Source organism: Rattus norvegicus, chromosome 2 (genome assembly GCF_021556685.1).
Source record: "Rattus norvegicus strain SHRSP/BbbUtx chromosome 2, alternate assembly SHRSP_T2T, whole genome shotgun sequence".
Lineage (NCBI taxonomy): Eukaryota > Metazoa > Chordata > Mammalia > Rodentia > Muridae > Rattus > Rattus norvegicus.
This window is the reverse complement of record NC_141535.1, coordinates 227,666,655-227,693,856: the sequence shown is the minus strand read 5'-3', so window position 1 is coordinate 227,693,856 and position 27,202 is coordinate 227,666,655. Positions and strand designations below refer to the sequence as shown.

General features: G+C 42.0%; 1 protein-coding gene across 8 annotated transcripts in view; it reads right to left on the bottom strand.

Annotated features, from left to right (window-relative positions):
* The window catches only part of Ppp3ca (protein phosphatase 3 catalytic subunit alpha), a 272,778-nt gene that overhangs the window by 16,870 nt on the left and 228,706 nt on the right, over positions 1-27,202 (bottom strand). For all 8 annotated transcript variants that reach the window (XM_087616201.1, XM_087616203.1, XM_087616210.1 and 5 more), the window contains 2 exons: positions 20,190-20,315; positions 18,108-18,182 (listed from right to left, as the gene is read on the bottom strand). In XM_087616201.1, coding sequence (XP_087472327.1) covers positions 18,108-18,182; positions 20,190-20,315 — 201 coding nt within the window. The remainder of the gene's footprint in view (positions 1-18,107; positions 18,183-20,189; positions 20,316-27,202) is intronic.

Here is a 27,202-nt window from a genome sequence, read left to right as displayed (position 1 = left end):
CACCATACATGTGGTGCACATACATTAATATAGGCAAACACTCACATACATAAAATAATATAAATAGGTTTAAAGATTTTCATAAGCGATGCATGGGTCTGTCCAGGTATGTTTTATAACTTCTAGAATTTTCCAAATGAAAAAAAAATCTACTTAACAACTGCTAATATTCTTTTAAATATTCTTACATATTCTTTTAAAATAGTTTATTATATTGCATGACTTTTGACAAATGTATTTGTTAATTCTCAAAATGTAAAACTCAGAAAAACACTATTTTTTTAAGAATTTCTTTTTTTTTTTTGGTGTTATTGTGCATCGAACCTAGGTCCTCCTAAATACTCAAAAAGTGCTCCTCTTTACCTGAGCCACTCTTAAGATCATAATCCAAAAAAGGGGGAAAACAACTAGGAAAATACATCGGTAACGGTCGCTACTGTCAACTTGACTGGTTAGAGCAGCGCCTGGGAGACTAATAGAGTTCACAGTTTGGTTAACTTCCAGGTTACTGTGAGTGACATCTTCCTATGAGCTCAGGGCATGGAGAAACTAAAGGGGAAAGTGAGCAAGCTAATGCTGGCCCTCCATTTTTCTCTTCCTGTGAACTTTCTACCAGCATGCCCCATCTGCCAAAACCAACTATGAGTTCAAAGTGTCTCTTAACCTGTTTACTCAGAAATCTTGTCACATGAGTTTACAGGAAGTCTAACATAATTTAAAAAAAATCTCCTGTACACACACACACACACACACACACACACACACACACACACACACACACACACAATTATTCTCCCCCAATTCCTGTTCAGATCAGCAGTATTCTTAAGGAGCTTAAGAACAGCTTGAGCTCCTAAGATTTGCTGAGATCAGAATAACAGATACTTGAAATATATTTTGTTCTCTTAACGCCTAATAAGAACAAGCTTTTTGAAGAAAATACTTTGTTTGTGAAGACAATTTGGAATCATTTTCATTTGTTTGCTAAGAGCCGAGCAATTGCCTTTCACCGCAACATTTCTTGAAGAGGAAAAAACCCTGAAAGCTTGGGCGATATTGAAATGGCTGTAGAAAAGCTGGGTTTGCTTTGGTTTTTTTTTTTTTTTTGTTTGTTTGTTTGTTTGTTTTTTTAATTCTAAGTAAAAACAGAAGAGAGCTTTGCTTATGTGATTAATCTTCAGAGGTGATGCGAATGCATATTGATACCATAGATCCACGGGTATCCCCAGAAGATGGTTCCAGCCCATGAGCTGGCATCATTTCCCCATCCCTCTGTCCTGACACAGCCCACATTTTTTGCCTATTTCTTTCTCTCTTGTGGCAAGCACGCCATGGAGATTACTCCCTTGCACTAATCGGTATGGTTGCTATTTCCAGCTCTTCTCTCTGTCACTGAAAGGAGTGAGTTCAAATGCACGCGGAAGGAAACTACTCTCCAATGTAGTCCACGGTAACCAAGAGCCATGAGATTCCACTCATAAAGAATTCCTTGGCCTGAACGCCAGAGAAGAAAGCACAGTACATGATGCCTGCCTCAAATCTTATTCTGAGATTCTAATAGAATTGGTAATTCAGACTTTCTGGCACATCAAATTTTGCTCTAGAGATCAAGGAAGAAAGAAGTCACTATGTTTAGATCACTAGTGATTAATAACTGAGACTACCAAAGGACTTGTGATAAAATAACAACAACAACAAAACAACAACAAAACAACAACAATTCTAAGTGGGATAGAAGTAGTTTCTGCAGACGACCTCCCTACTTGTTTTACCAATTCTTTCCTTCGGTTCTGATTTCAGTCTAACCGTTGGCCCCTCTTTTAATGTTTCCTACCCACTACTGACCAGTCTTCTCAGAGGTCATGATGTGCTGGGCAGGGTAAGAGACTCTGGCGGTGTCCAGCATACGATCCGGCCAGATCATGAAACTAATCCACTGACACACAGGACGGAAAGTGTGAGAGCGCTCCAACACGGGTGACTATATTTAGAAATGCAAACGAGAAAAGTAGCGAGGAGTGGTTAAAGTTCTAGAACTGAAGCTGCACATATTTATGAGAAAAGAGAAGGGTCAGATGCAAAATAAAATCGAGTGAGAAATACAGAAGAATGAGCTCACAGAAAAAAACCCTCCACTAGAGGACTCGTAAAAACCATAGCCAGAGCAATGGAAAGGAAGAATTAAGGAGGCAAGGGAGGAAAATAAATGACTTAGAAGCACATTGCTCAGCTCTCTGGGAGCTGACCCACAGAAGAATGTTCAGTATCTGGCTTCAAGTGTGAGATGGGGATTCTGACAGTCCCAATCGACATGCTACTGATTACATGTTCCTATCAAGTGAATTATCGCCCAGTATGTACACATACTCTTCTCACTTATGCATGGTCATATCCCCCAATAGAGGGCGAGCATCGAACTTTTCTTAAGGAAAAAGTCTCTTTCAAAAAATTTTAATACTACACAAGTCTTTTCAACCTTTTCATAAAACTAGACTACGTTGATTCAAAAATTGAAATAAGTGTACCAGTAAGATTCAAGAGGAGACAGTGGAACTATAATTAATCCTCTGTGCCCCAGACACGGTATTGCCCTCTAGCTCAGCCCAGGCTGATCTAAAGCTCAGTACGAACCTCCAGGCTCTACTTCAAAGCTTCAGGTATTAGAAGCCGTCATATCTGTCAAGAATCGTCTTTAAACATTTCTCCTGGTGGTAACATTAGATATGCATTTAATTACTCAAAGTCCCAAACTCATCTCATGTGATCGCAACTTCACAAAGCACAAAGTATCAGACAGGTTACTGTCCACGAATGCCATGGATTCTCATTACACTTGAGGGACAGTTATCACGCGCACAGCCTTCCAGTTAGAATTACCCTCCTGGTGCGCGCCCCACTATGAGTGTCTCATTCTGCATCTTGGCAGAAAGGTCAGCACATTAAATGTGTGCATTCTAGACACGTTTTTACTTGCCACATACAAATATATTATATTAAAGCTTCTTGCTGAGACTTTGCCTTGATTGTGGTCATATGCCATGGTTATGTAGGTGAAGATATATAAAATACCTTTTATGTAAAAACTGAAAAGACTATAATCCATTCCAACTTTGGAAGTCCCAAACTGAAAGGGATTATTTCATGAGCTGAGAAAATAGTCATTTCAAAGTAAAATTTCACTTTATGCTTCTACTCTAATAATTATCACGTTGCTTTTTTTTCTTGTTTCCTTTTTTTTCATCTTTGAAGTTCTTCTATGTCTAGGTATTAGTCTAACATTTCTGGAATCACGCGACCCCACACACTATTTTCCTCAAAGGTGGGGAAGCCAATATACGGATTAAAGCAATTTAAAGACTTCCTTGTACAGTGTTTTTGCTCTTCATGGCTAATGCTCTCCCCCAGGAGAAAGGTATCTGTGCCACTCTGCCTGCTGAGTAAATGCCGCCACCTTCCACAGGTGGATTTCAGCCTGGGCCAGGGCTGCAAACAGCACTGCAGGGGTGTGGGGAGTGTCAGAATGAAGAGGTTCTAACCACATCGAGTATCCACCATGAAGGAGATGTTGACCTTGTCACTCAGGTCATAGCATGGTGGAGCTTCTGCAACTGCTATAAGCCCAGGTAAGCCAAACTAGGCTGTTAGGAATATAGCTCTCCAAATCGCTCACTCACACATCACATGTGTCTGCAGTAACAGCATGCTGTGTTTAGCACCAGAAGGATGAATAAGGCACAGTCTGTCCTTGGGGACCCTGAGAAGCACTATCACAGCCTGTGGCAAACACAGTGTAGGTGGCAACCGTGTGCTGGAGCTCACGGAGGCCAGCTGGCACGAGGACATTGAAGAGAGCTCGTAGGTCTGTCTCTAGATTTCCAAGAGGCGCCTTGAAAGCAGCCACAATCGATAACGTATGCTGTGGAAACCTGCAAATGGTTCAAACTACCGTCTTTTCCTCCCCTGGAGAAAAGGTTGTTAAACATTTTACAGCACATTATTGCTATTTACAACACGGTGATACTTAATAGTTGGGAGTAAAGGTTGGACGATCTGGATGCACCTTTGTGAAGTAGGGAGAATAGGGTGAGGGACATAGGGAGCATTTCCCCATAGTTTTCCAATGTGTGTGCGACACCCACTAACGTTCAGAAAGTCTGCGTCTAGATGTTCAACTAGGATGGAGTCTAGATACACTGAGTGATGGTCACGTTGGGTGAGAAGGAGAGGAGGCAGGATGCGAAGCTAAAGCGAGAAGTCTCCAGAAATGGAACATAATGCAGGTAACAGAAGCAAAAAATACTCGTGACTGGATGCGTTACTATCTGTATCAAACATTAGCTGTGGAAAATAAGTGATGGGCACACGGATGTAGGCTATACAGTCTTTTCAACGTTCTAATAGCTTTGCAATAAACATGGAGAGGGTGAACCTATGCTTGGAAGAAATTTGGTATGAGAGACAAGTGGGAGGGCAGGTTTGGGAGCCATGGTGCCTATGTCCTGACCGTCTTCATGTGACGGGGAAGTGTATGCTGCCACAAGAAGGCAGGGAATAGTGGTTCTCCCTGGCATTACAGTCTCTACACAGCTAACATAGGCAACTGAAGATTGAACAACGTCTTCACAGTGCAATCCATCAGAGCCTAAGCAGGTTAAGCACAGCTTTACAATGTTAAGTAATGAAGTATGGAAACTTTGTAGTCATGCCTTGTAAAGAGAAATATTTTTATTTTAGCCTTTGAAGGGGAAAACAAAACAGCCTTTAAACATTACTATTATAGGGTTGGAAAGACAGCACAGTGTTATGAGCACGTAATGCATTTATATTGGACCTAACTTTGCTTCCCAACACCGTATCGGGTAGTTCATATATGCCTGTAACTCCAGCATCAGGGTAATCAATGACCTCCTGGCTTCTCTGGGTACATGCTTGCACACAGACACAATTAAAAGTTAAATAAGGGGGCTGGGGATTTAGCTCAGCGGTAGAGCGCTTGCCTAGCGAGCGCAAGGCCCTGGGTTCGGTCCCCAGCTCCGAAAGAAAGAAAAAAAAAGTTAAATAAGGTCAGGCTTAATTTAATTTGTAATGGAAAAGCAATGTGAGTCTCCACTACTTCATCCTACTGGCTTTACATTGTTCCTGTTATTTAGGTTTCCTTCCTTAAAGGATCTTGAAATAACTCAAGTGTGTCTACAATAAGTGTGTTTAAAAAAATGCCTTATAGGACATGTACCTTCTCAAACACTACAAACTTCTCCAAAGGACAGGGCTAATTTTTCCCTTTATATTTGTTGGTAAACTTAACATTTATGTAAAATTTTAACTCATATTTGCAGATACCATATATATTTACTCTTTGTCACCTTTCCGGATTTGTTAAGTATAACAAATTCACCATTTTGGGAAACTGTACTGTCGCCTGGCTCACCGTCAGACTACTGGACACCTACGATTTTACTTTAGCCAAATAGAGCAGTAACTGAACGCGAATAAAAAGGCTACTTGTGGTGTGAGACCTAAGGAGCTAAAACACGAACTATTCCAACTGCTAGAGTAAAAACAAAACTAGCTTACTTGGATGGGGAAGAGAATGCAAGAGCAGATGCTTGCAAAAGCCTGACAACATTGGACTTCACAGTTATTTACAGATGAGCATGACACGTATGAACGTGCACAGTGTCTCACTTGAGAGAATACACTCCCCACCTTTGTAGTTCGCCATCCCTAAGCCCTGTCTCCCTTGCCCTTTGATTCTTGACCCAGCCCAACAAGAGCGAATGTGAGCTCCTACGTTACAGAGGACTGCATGCTCTCCAGGTCACTTTAACATCCCTGGGCCAACAGCTGCCATGAGGGTGCCACGCACTTTCCTACACCACTGCGACCCGGAACCCTGGGCTCTGGGAGGGAACCACGATGCTATGTAGCTGTCCTCATTCTGATGAAAGTGCTTCCAAAATAACAGCAGCCCCCAAACGCCATCCCCCACCGATCACCATTCTCCTCTCCGAGGTTAACCAGAAGGAAGAACCACAATACGATAACATACTCACTTTTAAATGACATGGCTGCACTGCCACTGTCATTGTTTAATATTAGCAACTTAATTTCTGGTGTCATCCATTTTTTTTTTTTAAAGTTCATGAACGAGATTGTCACTGGTACTTTATGCACCCTAGTTCCAATCTTTGACAGTGTATTTCTCTTTCAACTTACTTAATCTTAGTGCATTATAGACTTACACATTTTTTTTTCTTTTCTTTTTTTCAGATCTGGGGACCGAACCCAGGGCCTTGCGCTTGCTAGGCAAGCGCTCTACCACTGAGCTAAATCCCCAACCCCGACCTTCACATCTTTTAAGGTTTGAAATTGTCGGAGACAACAGGTCCTAAATGTTCAAAAATTCCTTCAGAATGTGCATCATAACTCCAATTACTTCACCTTTCAGCTGGGCAACACAAACCCATGATGCTCATGAATATTTAGTAAGCACAGAAATAAATGTTACTGGAATATCTCTCCGAAGGTTAGGGATGAGAAGGAATTAACATTGTCTTAATGCTCCCAGTTACTGGGCCCAGGAGGACCCCAGAGATTAGAATGGGAAAAGGGAAAAGTGATGGAAAGCTCTCATGAGGCCTCTAGGCCAGCCATGCTCTGAGGCTGATGAAGATGGGTCTCTTTAAAGTCTCCTTGCAATGCCTTTGGTGATGCAGACAGAATACATACTCCAGCCTGCAGACTGTCCTAGTGACAGACAAGTAGGTTACTCTCAGTTTCTGAAGTGACTGCTGTTAGAAGCTCTCTCCTTGACAGGCCACCCGTTCAGGCTCTGTACTGCCACCACCCAGGCAGGCTCAAAGTTTCTTCTAGGTTGCTCCTTTCTACTTAAACTCTACTCTATAACCCACACAGTTGGAGACTAATGCCTACCAACTCTAAGCCACAAATTCTATATTTTTCTCAGTGTTGTAGTTTTATGAAAACCTCATGAGTTAACAGGTAACAATGCTATAATATTTGGCATAAAGCTCCTCTAATATCCCATTTTGAAAGCCACAATATCTTTTAAAACGTAAATTTAAAAAAATATACAAAGACCCTCTGGTATGTAGTTCATTTTAAGGAAGGACAGAAGACCCTGGTGTCCACCTGTCTGGTTATAAATCAAAAGTAAATTCTTTCCACGGGACACCTTAAAAAGGTAAAAGGCTATGCGCGTGACGGCTGACAGTATCTGGTCCTTTCCCACTTAGTTTAAAGTACTTCGCTTTAATTTGATTCTAGAGACTGTTGTTCTCTGAGATGATGTGTTTAGGCAGCATGTCATTACTGTGCAGAAACAGAGGAAGGGACCATTTTTGTAATTCTCATTGGGGTGAAGATTAAAGACTTTACAAACCTTCTATAAAATTTTCAAGGAATGGGCACCTAATCCAAGTGTGTCTTACCAAGCTCATTTAAGCTTCTCTGTTTATCACTAAAGAAACTTAGACCCTGCCAAGTCCTAACTGGGGCAACCTCTTTTGTCAAGGCAGACAAAAGAATGTAGAACAAAACAATATTAATTTTTTAAACCTACAACAGAAAAATTTTTAAAAAAGTAATTGTCAAGTTAATAGGTAAGCTTACTTTCTAAGAATGAAGTAATTACCATGGCTGGGTATCTCTCAAAACTCTATGGCTGTAGGTAAAGGTGTCATGGCTCTAGCAATCATTACATGGACCTGATAAGCATGCATGCTGTCCTGGTAAGTTTTTATTATCACATGAGACAAACTGAGAAAAGATAGTTTCTACTGAGAGACTGTTCAGGTCGGACTGCACTGTGGACATGCATTTTTAAACTGCCTTGATTGATATGGGAAGGTGCAGTCCAGTGTGGACGGTGGTGCTCCAGGGTAAGATGCTCTGAGTTGTCTTAAGAAAGCTAGTGTCTATACATGGCCTGACCCTGGGCTCCAACTGCATAGGTAGCAATGAATAAACTAGTAATGGCACCAGTGGAAGGGGAAGCCCTGGGTCCTGCCAAGACTGAACCCCCAGTGAATGGGATTGTTGGGAGGAGGGTGGTAATGGGGGGATGGGGAGGGGAACACCCAAAGAGAAGGGGAGGGGGAGGGGCTAGGGGGGATGTTTGCTTGGAAACCTGGAAAGGTAATAACAATTGAAATGTAAATAAGAAACAACCAATTTAATAAAGACGGAGAAAAGGAAAAAAAATAAAGAATATTAGATAAAAAAATAAAAAAAGAAAGAAAGCTGGTGTCAGATAGAGTATGCCAGGAGGCAGCTTTCCTCCATGGGACCTGCCTCTAGGCTCCTACCTTGAGTTCTGGCCCCAACTTCATTCACTAGTGAACTCTGACCGAGAAGTGTAAACCAAATCAACTATTTCCTCTCCACGTTGCTTGTGGTCCTGGTGTTTGCCACTGAATCACAAAGCAAACTGGAACCCGTGCTAAGCACCGTGAGAAAGCATACCAGCTAGAATGCAATTTAATACCCCAGGGACTTATAATTTAGTATTAATGACACTTAAATGTCATCTCTGAATGCTCACTAACTGCATGGGGAAAGTGGGCAAATACACTGCTCTGTTCGTCTCACACAATATAGTGTAGACAGAAATCTGCGTGACATAACAACATGCACGTCATACGTAAAGGGGAGGAAAGAAGTGCAGCGTCCACACAGGACAGAGAATCATCTAGGCACAGTGGCACGTGCTGAGCTTATTTGAAGCCTATTTCAAAGTCTTCTGATGGTTCAGAGAACACCAGGCAAGGAGTTTTGTCAATAACGGGAGTATGCGGTAAGTAAGGCTTTGTCCCCCACCCCATCCCCAATTCCCCAAAGGGGAAAAAAAACACAGGCAAAATGAGTACTGGGTTTGGGCTACCACCAGTGCCCAGTGGCAATCCACAGAGTAGCTAAGGCAATCATTGAAAATGTCCAGGGAGCACTGGGCTTGAGCCAGTGAGCTTCCTGAGACCCTTTAGATGATGCAGTCCTTTAAATGAAGTGGCATCCAAGAGACAGAACCACACAGAGGTAAGGAGACAGTGCCTCAGAATAAAGGACCTGCCTCACGCCCTTGTTTCATCCTGACCACTCTTCTATCCTGGGTGACTTATGAAGCCCTATTCTGCCTCTTTTCATCACGTATACAGTAGCGTTCTCCATGTTCTCCTGGCATCATTTCGTACAACACTCAGAATTTGAAAGAGACACTTAAGAAAGACGTTCCTTAGTTAAAGTCTCCAGCCAGAAAGGTACAATAGAGCTAGGGTTCCTTACAGTAGCTGTTGTTGATTTATTTAGGAAGGACATAGAAGAATTAAGTAGTCCTTATTTTTTAATTTTCCATAAAAGCCTATTTATGCATTAAATAAATACACGTTCAAGCAGCCAACCTTCAGCAAGTTTGTGAGCAGATACAAAGCTACCTGTGGAGGGACACTTAGTTCTGAGCCTTGGTGAACGATAATTGCTCAAATGTGTTCATCGTAAAGAAGAGAATGCTTGCATTCTGTTCTTCGAAGGTGGCATCTCTCATAGTACAACGGAAGACTGATTGTGTGATCCTGTGACTATTAAGTAGCACTGTGATGGGACTGGATCTGTGTTTGATGCCATTCAGGCTCAGGGATGAGGTCCAGAATGCATTGAGCAACTTGAGGAGGAGAATATCAGTAGCACGGCAAGCCCTTAGAACAGAGTGGACCACACCAACAGATGCACCGACCAAACACAAGCAAGGGTTCTAGTTCTAGAGTTCAGAAAGCATGTGAGGCCAATTTCCCATGAGCTAAAGATGAATCAGTAAGAGAGAGTTTTCATATGAGGGCACAGATCATCTCCTAGAGAAATAGTTCGAAAATTATATTATTCAAGGTATTTATACAACTTTTTATTGTTGTTGTTGTTTGGTTTTCGAGACATGGTTTTTCTGTGCAGTCCTGGCTATCTTGGAACTCACTCAGTAGACCAGGCTGGCCTCAACTTATAGAGGTCCATCTGCCTCTGCCTCTGCCTCTGCCTCTGCCTCTGCCTCTGCCTCTGCCTCTGCCTCTGCCTCCTGAGTGCTGAGATGAAAGGTGTGTGATACCACCACCAGCCATATTTATTCAACATTTAAAGTTTAACCATTCAGTGTGTACTAGAGGTCAAAGTCATTCTCTGAGAGTGTTTGTAAACTCTGGAAATGTGAGAACAGTCCTAACCTCTGTACTTATTCATCCAGTTATAGAATACATCAGGGCAATTACATAATGTGGTATTAAAGTCGAGTTATTCTACATTTTATTTATTTTTATTTGTTTCCAATCATTGCCATTTTTGTTCCATCAGAATAAAATCAACCTATTTGCATTTTTCTTTTTTTGACATCATTGTATCATTTTAACATTTTTTCCTTCCCTTTCCTTCCTTCAAACCCTCTAGTGTTTAAAGTTACTGTCTTTAGAGTTCATTTTCTCCCATTCTGTTTGCAGTATGGTGTGCACACACCTTCAAACAGCTGTGTCCAGCCTGCGTCCTCACCCTGCCTCTCGAGCTCCTATCAGGGTTCCTCCGACTCCCTCACTTGGTTGCATTCTTCTGCTCATCTTCTTCCAGATGCACTGGTTTAAAGGACCAGCCCCTGGCTTTCCTTTTTAAAATTCTTCCTCCTCTAGAAGCAATCCTGGAGGCCTAGCTCTCTCACAATGCACACATCATTATAAGTCTGTCATCAGCCCAGATTTCTTGTTTGAAAGCCTCATGTTTTCTCAAACTCTGTCGGGCACTTATGAGTTAATTTTGCCAGTTTTACTCCAACATGCAATGAAGAGAAACTCCTCCTCACAACAGCCTGTTTATGCCTAAGTGTCATGCGCACCGTGCCTCGGTTCGAACCATCACAGTTAGCTTTCACTTCCACTGCTCCTTAGGTTCAGCTCTGTGAATTCAGCAGAGCCAGGGACAGTCTGAAACGCTTAGGCGTTCCTTTGAGTAGTCGCCTTTAAATTGTATTTTAACCTTTGTTCGGGCTTAACCACTTCAACGGAGATAATTCACCGTGTTCCTAAATTACACCCTTGCCCGGCCTTTATTTGTGTTCATGCATGATTTCAGGCCTCAGAATCCTGCCGTCTTCATGGTGACTTGTTTTTAGACTCTGAGTATAGCCAGAAGGACAACTACACAGCCACCCCGGAGAGCCCTGGGTGCTTTTTATCTGTTTTATATTTCTACAAAAAGACTTGAGACGTTCTGGGGCCATATGCCTGGTGCCCAACACAAAACCATGTGTTTGATTTCAGCACTGTAAATTAAATACAGCAAGCAATTAACAATTATTTTATGCCCCCCCCCAACTGTCAGTTATTACAGGGCATATACATTTCTTACTTATATTGCAAACCAAAAGGCTGGGTACAGAAACGGGTGGCTTGGGAATAAAATAATCAGAACAAGAGAACAGTTCTGAGTGGGCAGTCCCTGAGCATGAGGCAGAGGAGACATCAAGAGTAAATTATTTCAGGCTTAAATAATTCACCACTTCAGATTCTTAAGGTTAAAAAATTACATCTAGACACAGTTAGTACTTGCTGAAAATAATCCCTTGACTCTGGTGGTAAAACCTGAGTACTTAGGGTCCCCACATACATTTACATGAGAGTGGCGTGTCAAATGGTGTTATGTGCAGGCGGTCAAGCACCTGTCGTGGAACATAAGTACAGTTCTGGTAAAAGTTCCTACAACCAAGACCCTTTCCGGGCTTCCCTATGGTCCACTAAGACAAAGCAGGACGAGATAATCTCACTCCAGGATCTGTGATACTAGAGATAAAGAATTACCTAGTAGTTCAAAGCCAGCACATTTCTTTGTACACAGTTGAAATGGCTTCACCAAAGCTTGGGGAAATCTGATCAGCTCTCATGGCTGACGACTCGCTTGTGGTCAGCATAGGATAGGAAAACATGTGGATAAGAATGGGGGTTCTGTGTGCGGCTTTCTCTCTAGCTGAAAGCAGAGACAGAAATGCTAATTTAATATTGTCTTCCCAGGGCAGCCTGGAACTACGCTTGGCTTCAAATGCATTCCTTTTACTGTTCTTTTCATGCTTTCTTATGCCACAGGATTTCAGTTTCACCTCTGCATTTTCTCGTTAGCGAGGCTTATCAAATATCACAGTCTCAAACGTAATTAGTATTTAAGGGGGGGGGGAAGTGATCTCAGAGTCTATGACTTCAAGACCTAAGAGCAAATCCCGAATGAACAAGTGTGCCGCGCTCACGAATCTGTCACTAGCTTTCTGGGGCTCTCTGCCATTCCATGCGGTAATGAACAAAACAGATCCATGGTGTTGAAAACCCTTCATTTCTGGGAGCTTTCCCCCTCTTTAGGATCATTTACAACTCCTTGTTTTAAGTCAGTCTTCTTCGTAAATGAGGAATAACTACCAACCAAGACCGTCTAGTTGAGCTTCTTCTCTAAAATATTCGGGTGGAAAACAAGCCTTAATTGAAAGCAAGCTCTCATTTTATCATCCATAATCAGAAATGGAAAGGAAGCAGGGGTCAGAGCACATACAAATTAGGGTCTCGGCAGACACTCCTCGGCAGTCAACTTTTTCTAAACTTTTCAAGACAACGGCAAGAAGTTTGTGTTTTGCTCTCAACACTGAACTTAGACCAAGGCAAGACAGAACAGTGGTCAATGCAGTGGGCAAAGCAGCCCTCTTTAGGTGGGCTTTCTGTGAGGCAGAAGCCACGGAGAGACTCATGGTTCGACCAGAGACCTTTCTGTGCGGTCACACACACCTAAACTTTTCACACAACGAAACACTTACAACTTCTTAGAGAAGATGATGTCGAAGCAGATGAATGGAAACAATCTCTTGCATTGTTTTGTGTGGGTTAGGGATAAGGTCTCAACTGGTGGCCCAGGCTGGCCTTGAACTCACAATCCTGCTTTAGCTTCTCAAGTGCTGCACTAATGTTTGACGGCAAAGGGTTGTGTAAAATCCAGCGTTATAAAATAGTCTACATCATATTTAACAACAACTAATATGTATTGTTCTTCATTAACCTTCTTCCTCCTTCCTAGCCTCTTCACCTTCTTTTCCTAGCTTTCTCTTTCTTTCTAATCATGCTGATTCCAAGGAAGACACTGAACCATGGTAATCTTAGGTCTTAGACATCTCAAGTACCAGAAAAGAGGCAAATGCATCCACTGGTCTGTCTTTAGGCTCTTGCTTAGCTAGCTATATAGTTTTAGGCTTTACACTAACAGATTTCTTTTTCTTTGCTTCCTATGTAAAACTAGGGACAATAATAGTACATCCATCAAAAGGTTGTCTTCAAGACTAAAGATAATAATAGCAGAACAACAAACTGTCTAATAACCTTAAAATGGTCAGACTTAATCATTTTTTTCTTACTGTCCAAAATGATAAAATTAATGAAAGTGTTTATTCTGTGCCAGCAACTAAGGATGATGGGTGACACTTCTAAGTGTCAGCGGCTGTCACTCAGCATCATCATCACTAAATACTAAAGGGGAGGTGACAGACCTGGAAGGCAATATGGGGAATCCCTACTTGCTGAAGGCCTCAAAGACACTTAGAAGTCAAGCGGACATGACAGGAACATGAACTGCCAGCTCTTATTATTGTTATTATGTCTGTTTAGTTGCCCCTGGATGTGGGGCAGAATCCTGAGAAGGGCTCGATAAATCACTCATCAAGAAGCAGCCCCTGCCTAAAGTAAGCAGCAGTTGAGGGAAGAGCTTTAATTGAGCTTTCCGATGTCAATAGCAAACAGACAAGAAGCCTGGCAGGAGCCCAGGGCCACCCCTCAATGACAGACAAGTCCCAAACTGGCAAAGATGGGGTGGGTGCGGGGTGGGGTGGGGGTCAGAACTACAACTTCCCTACAGTTAGGGAAGATGCTGCAAATAAAATACACTCACTATGCCTTGCTATATCCCAAAGAGATCACAATGCCGTGGGGTGTCCTGTGAGCTGTTCCTTGAGCATTGTGGGCAGATATTTGTGTATTTTAGAGTCGTGATAAAAGAAATTGCTAGGATTCACCTCGTTTGGCCAGTCCAAAATGGACAGTACTCAGAGTTGAACATACTTGCCATTAAAACATTTATCTCTGTGTATTTACCCCTTAATGGGGACGTTTCTGAGAACTGACCTAAATTTCAGGCATACTCATAATATGAAATGAGAGGGTGGCATTCGGTTTCATTTGTTTCATACTCGGGATCCAAAGTTGCCTAATTTTCAAACAGGACAGACCCCGAAACTCCCATCCACCTTGATAAGAGCTGCCATCTTGTTCTGGTGCTAGAAGATGTCAGGTGTTCTTTATACATGTAATATTTGAATTTCCATATTAATGTTCTGTTTCTACCCTCTATATGGAGACACCAAGGCATGAAGGAGCGGGAAAAGCTAAGCATTCTCCAGAAGGAATCAGCTTCTATCAGTCAAAATTAATTATGAATTGCAGAGAGCAGCTTCCCTTGTGGAATTTAATTTTCCTTGTTTAGCTCCCCTCAACTCTTCCTTTAATAAAGATGTATGTGTGTTATAAATGCACTTGTTAGTGTGTGTGTGTGTGTGTGCGCGCGCGCGCTCGCGCGCGCGTTGCTGTGTGCACGCATGTGCACGAGTGTGCCACTGAGGGTGAAAGTCAGAGATTAATGTCAGGTGTCTTTTCCTTGATCTCTCTTCACCTTTATTCTGAGGGATAGCTTTTCTCACGGACCCTGAAACTCATAGATTATATATACTGGGTGGCCAATGTGCTTCAGTGACTTGCCTGTCTTCAGGGCCCTAGTGCTGGCACCATACGTATGTGTCACTACCACTCTCTTTTAAGTGGCTGCAGGGGATCAGAATGTAGGCGGGCACGCTAACACATCAGCTTAGCTAACTTGCCCAGCCCCGAGGCACTTCTGGGAAACTTGGATGCTGTGCTGCCAGGGAAATTTGGGCCTACGATGCCACCATTTGCTGTGGAGGCCCATCAGCCAGGAAGAATCTTCCCTGTGGCTGCTCCCAACTCTTCTTCCCCCACTCCCCTATAATCACATCCACAGAAGAAACACTGAAATACATGAGTATTCTCTGTACTCTAGGGGAAAGAGATGGACAATGTTGTATAAGGATAAAAAAGGAGTAGGAAATATGATCAAGAACTACCCGCTAAGCAGAGTATGTTGTGTCCAAGACGCTAAAGACAAATGGCATCTACTTTCTTCAAGTAGCTAGCAATGATTTTCATTCCTTGTGCCCACCTCCAAACATGAACAAATTACATGGAGGAATCAAGTGCTTTGAATATAAACCAAACATTTTAAAAAGTACTACACTGCTTGAAACCGTGAAAGCACCAATCATGTAAGTTATGTGCATGAAGTCGAGCAGAAGGAAGGTAAATCAACGGATGACACTATTCCAAAAGGAAAAGGTATTAAAAGGTTGACAGCGATGGAGCAGTGAAGGAACATAAAGTTAGGTATCAACTCCACCTGGAGAGACCAGGCTGGATCCCCCTTCCCCAACATCAACTCTGCATGTGAGTTGGGCAATTCTGCATTGTTCTGAAGGATGCACCTTAAATTTTAGAGTGGTGGGAAGAGCTTGGAAAGAAAAAAAAATCTTCCAAGAATGACTGGAATTAATTATTTTAAAGCACCGTGTCTCGAACACTATCTCTGTATATGAGTGACTGGAAGAGTGGGTAACCAGTTAGCAGCAGTGAGGCGGTGAAGCCCTGCTGGGTCAGCCAGTGAATCACAGCCAACTGTGACATCTTACAAGGCTGACACCCACCCGACGCTCCACAAATCATCTGCTATTGGAATGCATTGAGAGGCAATGGCAACCATGTGTTCCTCGTCCACACAAAGTATCTACTGAATACCTGTTGGCTGATGAACATGGCTAACGTGTCCATTTGTTGACTGGGAAATTTACCATATTAATGCTGTCATATTCATTGTGAAAATATCTGCAGTCAGAAGGCAATATTCCAAATTATGGAACTTGTTATGATAATTACTGGAGGAGAGTGGATAAGACTCCACATCGATGCTTTTCTGACTTCCTCCTATCCCTCGCCGTGCCTTCTCTCCCTAAGCATCCAGACCACCGTCTTCATTCCCCCAGGCAAGCCAGAGAAGCCGGGATGCCTCTCCCACAAAACAAGCCCTAGAAAGTTCTCCATCCCCTCTGAAGGCCCCCAGCAAGCATGCTGAAGGGCTAGTGTACATCTGGACAAACAGGCTCCCCGCCTTCTTCCTCAGCTGATTCCCTTCCGTAACACCCCTTTGTCCAGCCACATTGTTGTAAATCCATCCATTATTTATGAAACAAGACCAAGAAAAAAAAATTAGGATACGTGTTCTTAGCTTTCTAGTTGGTTTTCTCTGATGGTTCTTGTGCCACGTAATATTCCGTAACGATTTCTTAGACTTTCCTCTTTATACTTTCTTTTTGTTATGCCTGTATCAGTCAGAAGCTTTAGGATGGGTGGAAGGAGGCATCAGATCTGGCTGCCTTTACAATGAAAAAAGGAAGGTAGGGAAAAGAAACATTGGGACAACTTTTTTTTTTCCCTGCTGTTTAAGATTCAGAACCTTTGGTTAGTATTCTTTAGCGAAAAAGACCCAGCCATTGATGAAAATCGTATCTTTTAAAAGAGGTAACACTATCCATGGAAAAGTCAATTGTAATACCTGAGGCTATAATGTGGGAAGCATCTAGAATCTAGACACCTACGAACTGGGAAGTTAGCCACACTTGCTTAGTTAACATCTAAACACATTTTTAAATTCTTAATAATTATTTTTTCTTTCTACATCCTCTTTCCTCCCCATCCTATTCCTTTGCAATGCGGTATCTGAAAATAGTTTATGAGGAGAGGTAAATGAGATGAGAGAAGCTACAGAAAAGAGAACTACTAATGCTAGCAGTAAGTTGTGTGCTTAATGGATATATATATATGTATATATATCCTATGTATTTATTAATATTAATTATATATTTATATATATTTTCTGTACTATTTACATAAGTACATGGGCAATAGACACTTTATGCTTTTAGCTGTGACCAGAGTTAATGCAATAAAGTACTAAATTATGCCATTCAAAATTAACATTTAGAAAGGGCCACCATCTCCTGTTTTACTCAAGAACTGTTTAATGGCTCTTCATCTAAATTAATCAAAGTATCTACTTTTATTTTTGTTTCTCTTCTTTATTCGTTATGTCTTATTCCATTGACACTATCTGTACCACACCAGCTCCTCTATGAAGACTCTTTCTCCAAGGAAAGAGGAATCCCCAGTACCCTCCACAGGCCAGGGCACACTAGCATGTATGAGGGACGTTTGCTCCAGTATGGTGTAACTCCTGCCACATCTTTGTCTCTTCCCTGTGGTTCAGATGCGTCACCAGGGCTCCCAGTCCTCTTCCCTTTCGTTTCTAACCTCTCAGACCTCTCTGTCTTTGGAGAAAACCTAGTGTTTAAAGGTAACTGAACTATCTGCAGAATCTCAAAATAAGCTAAAGACTCTCATGAATTCATCTTCATATATTAATACACAGAAAGTAGTAACAGTTGAGGATATCAACATTGCTTATAAAATGAAAATTTTAAAGACATGGGGGCAGCGTGTGGAAACGACGGATCAGAACAGTGGGTGCTGGAGAGAGCAGACCTCAGCACACGCTTCCCCATATGAAAATGCCTTCTTTTACCACACATATCAAAATAAATGATAGGAGAGAGTGCTGAAAAATACAGGGTTGCCTTTTTTTTTGTTTAAGGAGGTGAAAGGATATCCAATAGCAATGTGGGTCACTGAAAGATGGTTATTAAGATGGCTTACATTTCAACAACAGCTTCAAAGCAGTGGGGCAAGCCTCTTGTGGTATTATTTCTGACATCTTCTTACCTCAGACAAAATGCTTTCATGTGCACCACTATGATTTAAACATAAACTGGAATCTTAAAAATAAACGTATGACTGGGGTTAGCACCGAGATCCTCAGTGACGACAGGGCAGATGCTCTGAGCGCGAAGCTGAAGCTCTTACCGTCAAATCCATCTTCTTCTGACCCCAGTTCATCATCTGAGCAGATGTTCAGGACGTTTACCAGCATCTCAGTCACTGCAGCCAGACATAGAAGAAAGGGAAGACAAGACACGGTTTCCAGCTGTGACTCACTGCCCTGTCAACGCTCATTAGTACCCTGTGCATGTCTCAGATAAAGCCGTTTCTGTGCTTCTCTTCCTGTCCATAGCGTCTGCATCTATATCTGCCTTTGTGTAACATAAGAGATAAGATGCTGTCGGATCCCACGTAGGCTTTTAAAAATTAAATCGTTATTTCATCCTTGTGAAATTCCTACTGATACTTATTAAATATAGGTCAACAGAAGTGTGTGTAGTGGGGACCAACGAAGGCTGAGTGAGAGTGCCCAGTAAATCTACAAAGGAGAGGAGACCTGTCTTGGAATCTTGTATTTATTTCTGCAATGATGCCGCCTGGTGTAGATTAGATCACAGACTTCTGTTCAGCGGAGACTGGGTGGCCAGAACACTTTCAGTTCATTTGTCTAATCCTCCATAGATTCCAGCTCCGTGACAGGTGAGTAGCTGTGTATTTAATAAAAACTGCTGATAGATGAGCTAATACATTTGAAGTAGATTTGGGAATATTGATTTTTTTTTAGAAATAAATATGTTGATAGAAATATCATTACATTTGCTGTCGAAAAAGGCTTTAAGATACTTTGAGATGAACCAGAATTTACTAAAGTAAACAGAGAGTAATAGGTTTACGTAACAGTGTGCTGCCTTCCTTCCTGGCTGTGTGCATATTATCACGCTTAATGTTTCTTGAAATTTGGTTGGGTTTTATCGCGCAGGCGATGACAGGCCCACACACCTTCAGAAGCTGTTTTTAAGGTTACACAGCATCTCAAGAAATCTTCTTTAGGAACCGAAGATGCGTGGTGAGAAATGCCAGAGGTGCCAACATGCATCTAGAGCTTAATTATCAAAGCCAAATTATAGTTTACAATATATCATTGATTTCTTTTTATAAAATATGGTCGAGATTTGAATAATTAACAGAAACCACCCACATAAAGGGTGTTCTATCGTGCACGGTAGCTGTCAGGACCTGGACTGCTTCAGTCCACAGCAGGCAACAGTGGAGTCTGTTGGCTGGAGCTGACTGGTATAGGAAGCTGGAGCATGGAGTCCTGTGGGTTGGGACACTGTTACAAAGGCACCCGTGACTCATCTGATAACTCAGCACTTGCCTTGCAGAACCTTCATTGGCTATTTAAATTAAAAAAAAAAAAAAAGTCCTCCGAAAGTCTTGTAGGCTCTCACAAACCACACAGCTTTCCTCTAAAACTGTGCACAGACCTGACTTTCTGAAGTACATGGAAATTTGTCTTCACACCGGGCCACCGAAGGCAGACTACATGAGTACATGAGGAATGAGCCCGTCTGTCAGTTAGGCCTCCTGGCCCAGTGGCTCCTGGCTTTTGCATATTTATCTATATCTATCAATTAATAGATTTATTATTATTATTATTTTATAGTTTAAGTTAAGGAATAGAAACCAGGCCATGGGGGAAGAGAGAGGGGATGGTAGGAAAAGAGGAGTGGGGAAAAGGGTGAAAAAGTCCAATTCTGAAGAATGCTGTTTTTCTTAACTGCGGGTCTGTTGCGTCATATGCTACCCTTCAGCGTGTTGTGGGCACTGAGCTCTGCCTACAATCATGGTTACTCATGAGAGAAACACAAGGAAAACATGACTGTCCTCATTTGTGAGAATACAACATGACTTCGGGACTACAGGACCAAAGAGTAGGTAGGAAGGAATGGTCTGAGCCCTACTAACACTTTATTTCTACTATTTTAGAAGGCCATTGTTCAACTGGGGCTGTTCCTTCTCAATATTCCTTGTTTGCTCTGAATCCACTCATGGCACCGGGTCACCAGACACAGGGCAAGCTGTCGCCTCCTTCCTCTCATGGGACAGACTGAAAGTTACCTGTTAGACCACACCACTTCTGCCCCCAATGTTGCCGGTAACAGAACAGCTCTCGATTCTTCCCAGGACATCTTATTAAGAGCAGCTCAGGGCTTTACAGCGTACCTTTCTCCCCAACAAATGGCAGCGACCAGGTGAAAACATCCATGAAATTTGGGAGCCAGTACGGATGGGGGGAGCAGTTGAACTGCCTGATGTTCATCACGTTGTTCTCGTACTTCAACACTGCAGCTGCAGCAAGACAGAACAGGAGGACAGCCATCAGCACGCGTCTCTGTTTATCCACACGTGTAGTGTGTCAGGCATACTCGACCATTCAAACAAAGAACCAAACCATGAATATGAATGGCCTCATCAGCCCTGATTTCTTGATTTATGAACCTAAGCCTTACTCCTTAGAGGCTGCTACTGCAAGTGCAATGTGTGAGCGGTAATTTGAAATGACATTATCATTTGGAAAATATTTTTTTGTAATGTAGTTAAGCAATTATCAGGAATCAAGATCAAGAGTCTCCTGTAGCCAGGAACATTCTAGTCTTCCTTACCCCCTGATGATAAGAAAAAGGTGGTAATGCTAAGTTGGTCTGACATAATTTAGTAAGCTCTGCCCATACTGGATTCTCTCTCTCTGGCTCTCCTTCTCAGCAAAAACATATCCCTCCCCCACTCCCCCCGTGACAATAACAACTGTTACATTAATCAGCATAAATTACATATTTTTATTAAATGCAGGACGATATTTGGATCTGATGCCATATAAAATAATACTGTGTTGACCCTAGCCCCCACTTCTGAATAGGCTGGAGCAGCCAAGGCCTCCAGGAGCAAAGCTGCCTGCTTCTCTCTGCCCTGCACAGAATCTCACACGAGCAGGGCTATGCTTACTCCTAAATACACAGAGAAACCCAAGTGCCAATCCTGGCCAATGCATACAGGATGAGCAGGGCGTAAGCGATTTCAGGGACAGTTGAGTCATGTGTTTCAGCAGAGACTCCTAGCTTACTAATTGACAACATTATCTTACGGGACAGACAGGCTGAACTTACAGCTGCATTTTCTACTCACTGACCTTAGTACACAGCACAAATATATTTCCCCCGAAATGAAAGCCTTTCAATAAGGATGCTGTCACATTTCCAACCTGCCTGATTTATGCAAGACTTCATTCTGATTATCCATCTCCAGCATGACGAGTAGTATATTGATGGTGTGTAATGAGTAGATCGCGAGTGATATAAAACGGGCTATTTACATTGACTAGTTGAATACGCAGAAAGTTGTTTTATTACATTGTAATTTTAGGTTGACTTTTATATGGGGAATATGTTATAGCGTGTGATGACCGATAACAGAACAAAACCTTTAATATCTATTAAAGGCTATGACTGGGTTTGAGCTTTCACAGCAATGCAGGGCCTCTCGCACAACGCTGTCCTTGACGAAACAATGTTTTCAAAACTGATTCTTCATCTGGGATGTTTTCTGTCTCTGAAATCCAAGCCCTCACCATGGTACAGTGAAGTCCAAATGCTATCAGCCCAGTGAAGCCCTTTCTGGTTCTCTTTGATAGACAGATCACCTCCCTTCGTTGAATTCTAAGCCTTTGGCTTGCACTCAGATGCCACACCTGTTAGGGAACTTTGATCAGGGTTATTTCACATACATGTATTGGCTTAGCCTCTCCCCCTGTTTTAAAGGACAGGTATCATAAAACAGGCTGTAGGTTTTTTGTGTCTTCTATTCCATTTTACTCAGACTAGATTTGAGAGGCTGACACAGATGCTGCTATTCCTTCTACAATAGTCTCTCAAGCAAATGGCCCCTCACTCATCCCGTCAGTCTCCTTCACATAAGACACTTGTTTTTACCCTGTGTATCCTGGACCTGGATGCATGCCAATGACCACTGTCTCTGAAACCGTTTCTCAGGACAGCCATTAATCTTTCAGGTAGACTTGATTAGTGTCCAAGCCCAGGAAACGCACATCTTTTTGTCATGATTTGCCTACTGTATTTATCAAGCTGCACTGTTAACACACCAATGCTTTTAGCAACTGGCTAACTTGTGTGCAGTGAGGCCTTTGTCTTGAATTCTAGACCTAGTTGACTAATACAGCCCCAGAAAACAGAACCAGCCACTTTAGGAACACAGATGGTACAGTTCGCTCAGACAGCAAGGGGGTAGAAATCTTTTATTCTGATAGTATTCTGAATCCTGCATATATTTCAGGAAATTGTTCTATTATTTATGCAACATGCCATTTGGCAAAACAAAACAACAACAACCAAAAAACCCCATAAAAACACCGTGACAAATTACCACATTCTGATCTTCAGGACAAAGTATTGCTAGTGTCTGACATTAACTATCTGAGAAAAAAGATTCATGCTAATGATTTTTTAGAATTTGTTACCATTGCATTTGTTTTTATATCTTCAAAAAAAAAAAACCCCACCTTTTAAGGCTCAAATCTGTCTTTTCAGAGTAATTGTCCCTCCATTGCCCCCCTCCCCAACTTTTTATTAACATCAGGTTGTGGGTTCGCAGGAGAAAAGAAGGGAAGTGTGGCTGGCCCTTGCCAGACATGGAATCCGTCAAGCCTCCATGCAAAGGCCTGAGAAGAAGAAAAAGTGTGCCCATACTGAATGCGTGCCAACTTCTCTTTCTTGCCCTCAGTCCCTAAACAACTAAGCACAGCAACCTCTCGCAGAACACTGCCATCGTGCAGGGCGCACTGACTGATGGGAGATAATGTTTGTAAGGTAAGCATGCACTGTGCCATTTTACGCAAGGTCCTTGAGCATCTGTGGATGGTGGTATTCTCAGAAGGTCTGAGGGTCGTTTCCTAGTCGCTACCCAGGCAGAACTTCCCTGGATGTAGAACAGGGAGAATCGTCCTATAATATTTCATTTGATCCCCAAAAGAAATCTGAGAAGCAGTGCGTGTGTGTGTGTGTGTGTGTGTGTGTGTGTGTGTGTGTGTGTGTCTGTAGCTGAAGACAGAGCAATTGCAGCAGGGAAATGGAGAAACTTGCTCCTATCATGCAAGCCAAAACTGGTGGATCTTACCCCCTTCCTTCTGACAGGAAGCCCATTCCTTCTCCACTGTTACCTGCTGTCCTTCATGAATTATACATGCACCGATGCTAGTCCTAGCTGTGATACTAATTTAACTTTGGATGTGGTATTCATATTTAAAGATGGCTCAACTTTTGCCAAAGTACAAGCTGCAGTGAAGCAGGATGCAAATTCGCAATGCCCTGTTGAGTGACTTGAGGACAAGTTGTGTTTTGCAGAGCAGCTTGGTGGTAAGAGGGAGCTGTTCTAACAGGGTTCGTTCAGTACCTCCTGAGGAAGCCAATACTGCTTATTTCATTTGTTTATGATTGGAATGATGCATTTCTACAGTCGCTCCACTTGGCCTCTGGGCGGAGCAGGCCATTCGGTTTGAACCTTGACACACATAATCACGATGTTTTACTAAAGTGTTCTCCTGATTTGTGAATAACTGAAGTGAGCTACTCAACTACACTTTAAACCAGTAAATGTCAACTTTGGCCCAAATCCATATCATCTAGCTAATATATATACACCTACTGTAAGGGCACAAAGCAATCAATGTCTATCAGTGTTTGGAGACTCCTTTTCCTTCTCCATTACTCTCTATGTTGACAAGCAGAAGTCCGAAAGGCCACGTGGCTAGACAGCTAGTGGTATAGTCTATAAATAATTACTTAGGACACTGAGGGGCACTTAAAGTTCCTAGATTAGGGTTGTTTCCTTATCTGAATACGTGGGTTTACCTAGGCTAGTGGTTCTCAACCTTCCTAATGCTACAACCCTTAAATACACAGTTCCTCATGTTGTGATGACCCCCAACAAATAAAATTATTTTATTGCTATTTTATAACTATCATTTTGCCACTGTTATGAATCGTAGTTTAAATATCTGATATGCAGGATAGCTGATACATGACCCCTCTAGAGGTCATGACACACAGACTGAGAACTGCTGATCTAGAAGCTCTATATGACCTCTTTCCCACGTGAGTGGTGTTAACAGACTTTCAGAAGAAAAACTTCATTATTAATATGATGGGTGAGCAATGTTCTTAATAATTGTTTAGGCAATTACTAAATAGACTTTCTCTTATTCTCTGCAATTAAAAAAATGAATCTTTAACTTAAAATGCTGAACCACAACAGGTTTTCTTTTCTCCACTGACATGGCATTTTTGAGAGAGAATCCTTTGAACAATCCTGTACTTATAAGTTACTCATAGATTTGTGGATTTTTTTTAACAATAACTATACATCATCACAATGCATAAAAATTAATCAAATTAGTAGGAAGCAATCTACATTCACGAAATTCACAGTTAACATTTCATCCTCCAACTCCCACACCCTCCTTCCTTGACACCTGCCCCTGACTGTCACTGGGATTGCAAAATGCAACTGAAGCCTTAACAGTGCAGGTTCCTCAGATGTATTTGAGACACAAGCACCCCCGCTCAGTACATTGAACACAATATATATGACTGAATTGCCACAAAAACTTGGGGAACACCTGCTAAGACTTTGGGAGGAAACAAAGAATCAACAACAACAATAAAAACATGTCCTGTCTAACAATCGGGAGCTTCTCCATTCCACCAGCAGACTCCTAAAGCCCCCGTTCTTACACTCCTTCCCAGAGGGATGCAGAGACACCAAGACACATTTGTGGGCAGGGATAAGTCATTCGCTCTGACTTCCAGCAGACCAGACAGCACAGAACAAACCGTTTTCTCTTGGAGCTGCTGGTGTGACAATCTGCCCGAAGAGACTGAGGCTTTGGAAAGAATCTGAATCCTATGCACGTGGAAGCCAGTCTTCTTGTGATGTCAGAATAAGTCATTTTAGAATTACACCATTATTTGGTCCAATCATTTTTATCACACCTGCAGAACTCCATTGCAAAGGCATGTTTTTGTGTATTTTAAACCAGCAACCAAGGGCCCTGTCCTGCTTGTGGGATGGATACTGGATCTTATATACTTACTGCAAAGCTGTGAAACAAGGCAAAGACTCTACTATGGAGCCTTATCTTAAGTCCTCTTGTACTTTCAGTGGCATCCAGTGGAGCCCAGGGAATACAGCATATTCACGATGCGGTTGCAGTGTCTCTCAGACTATAGTCGGAGCCTTAGAACCAAGGGGTTTCTGTGATTTTAAAATTGTTAAGGTACACACACACACACACACACACACACACACACACACACACGCATGCACACACACACATGCAAACTTCATAACGTGAAATAGTAAAAGTTATCAACACCTTCCCCCATCAACACGAAGAACCAGAGAAACTGGTTATGAAGCAAGAACAAGTGGAAGAACATCAGAATCTAAAGGGAGACTCCCGACAGCTTGCATTTTATTCTTTTTCTCACCCTTGTTAACATTATTTCCTTATCTGTAATGATCTACTTCCACCTTAAAGAGATGGAGAAGAGGGAAAGAAAAGCAATAAGAGTGCGAAAGATACAAATGTGGCCTGCTAGAAGCACAGTCACCACAATCTATCCAGAAATAGCAAAAGAAAATGCATGACAGATCCAGGATGTGATTTCCTTCCAATTGTTCCACCCACGGATGCTCTAGCAGCAAACCTAGCATCAGTGCATTCCTTGCAAAAGTTCCTTTGCAAAGTCCCACCTTCACAGAAGGAGGCAAAAAGCCTGGGAGGAAAGTCTTGCAGTAAGCCCTGTGTGTTCGAGATACTTTCTAGGAGGAATCTATGACCTGTGCAGGACTATGCCTATGACTAGGAGCGGTCAGTGACCTGTGCAGGACACCACAGGCAAGGTCTTTCTGATCTTTGCAGAAATACCTTGCATCTTCTCTTGGGCCATACAATTTCCATTTATTATTATATAAACATGTGTATGTATGCACATATGTATATTCTATGCATGCATACTTCTCCACAGTATGTGTGTTTTCTATGAACAGATTCCATGGTCCCTTGGATCTAAACCTAACTCTAACTTCAGTTTCTGGCTTCCCCTTTATGTTCTCCTTGATATTTTTCATTTAAGATGGTAAGACGGTCAATGGCTTAGTCAGAGAGTAACTAAACAAGCCATGGAAGGTACTATATGTGGTGACAGAATGCCTCTGCAGGTCATTCTACCCAGCACACACTTAGGTGCAAAATGCATGCTCAGTCAATGTCGAGTTAGACTTCAAGCCTTCAGTTTCTAGGTAATTTGTTCACAGTGATATTCTTTAGTATGATATTTCTAACTGGTTTACTATGTGAACCAGTACCCAATACAGAGTTCTTCATAGGCATTTAATTAGTCCATTCCACATCATGATTAAGACAACGACTTTTTACTATTATTGGCCATAACCAATATGTGTTGCTTAAAATGCAATCCCGGTTTTGTAAACTGTAAGCTTTGCTACATATCTAAAGGATGTAGCCCATATTCAGAAACATACACAGCACAAGGCTTGCTGCAATGCAGCAAACTGATCATCAACTTACTGAGCTATTGATCATTATTACTTTTGTGTAGTTAGCGACCTAAGTTCTACCGTAAATACCAGGGGAACATAGGCATATCACAATGTGTCCATGTGCCATAGTTTCCTTAATCAGTAGATGGGAGTGCATTTCTAACCTCCATATAGTTATTATTTGTATAAGTGCATTCTTCATAAAACTTAAAACACCTTTTAAAACTTTGTTGTCTACCTCTTTGTGTAAAATTTGGATGATACCGTATTACACAATGAATGAAGAAGAGCGTGCCGGATACTTCTGTGAAACACTGAGCTAATCTTAGGACGCTCATGCACAGACGCGTGCGCGCGCACACACACACACACACACACACACACACAAATGCACACACGCACATACACATTTGTTTCAGTGCATAAATCCCTTCTTTCTTTTTCTGTCCATTCTTGGACTAGACTTGAGTTTTGCTCCTGCTAGACAAACATCGTACCAATGTGTTTCTTTCCAGTCCTTCACTGTTCTTAAAGTTTTATTTTTCTGACACAGGTCTTTCGCAGGATGGACTTCCATTTGCTTGGTGAATTTTTGGTGGGAC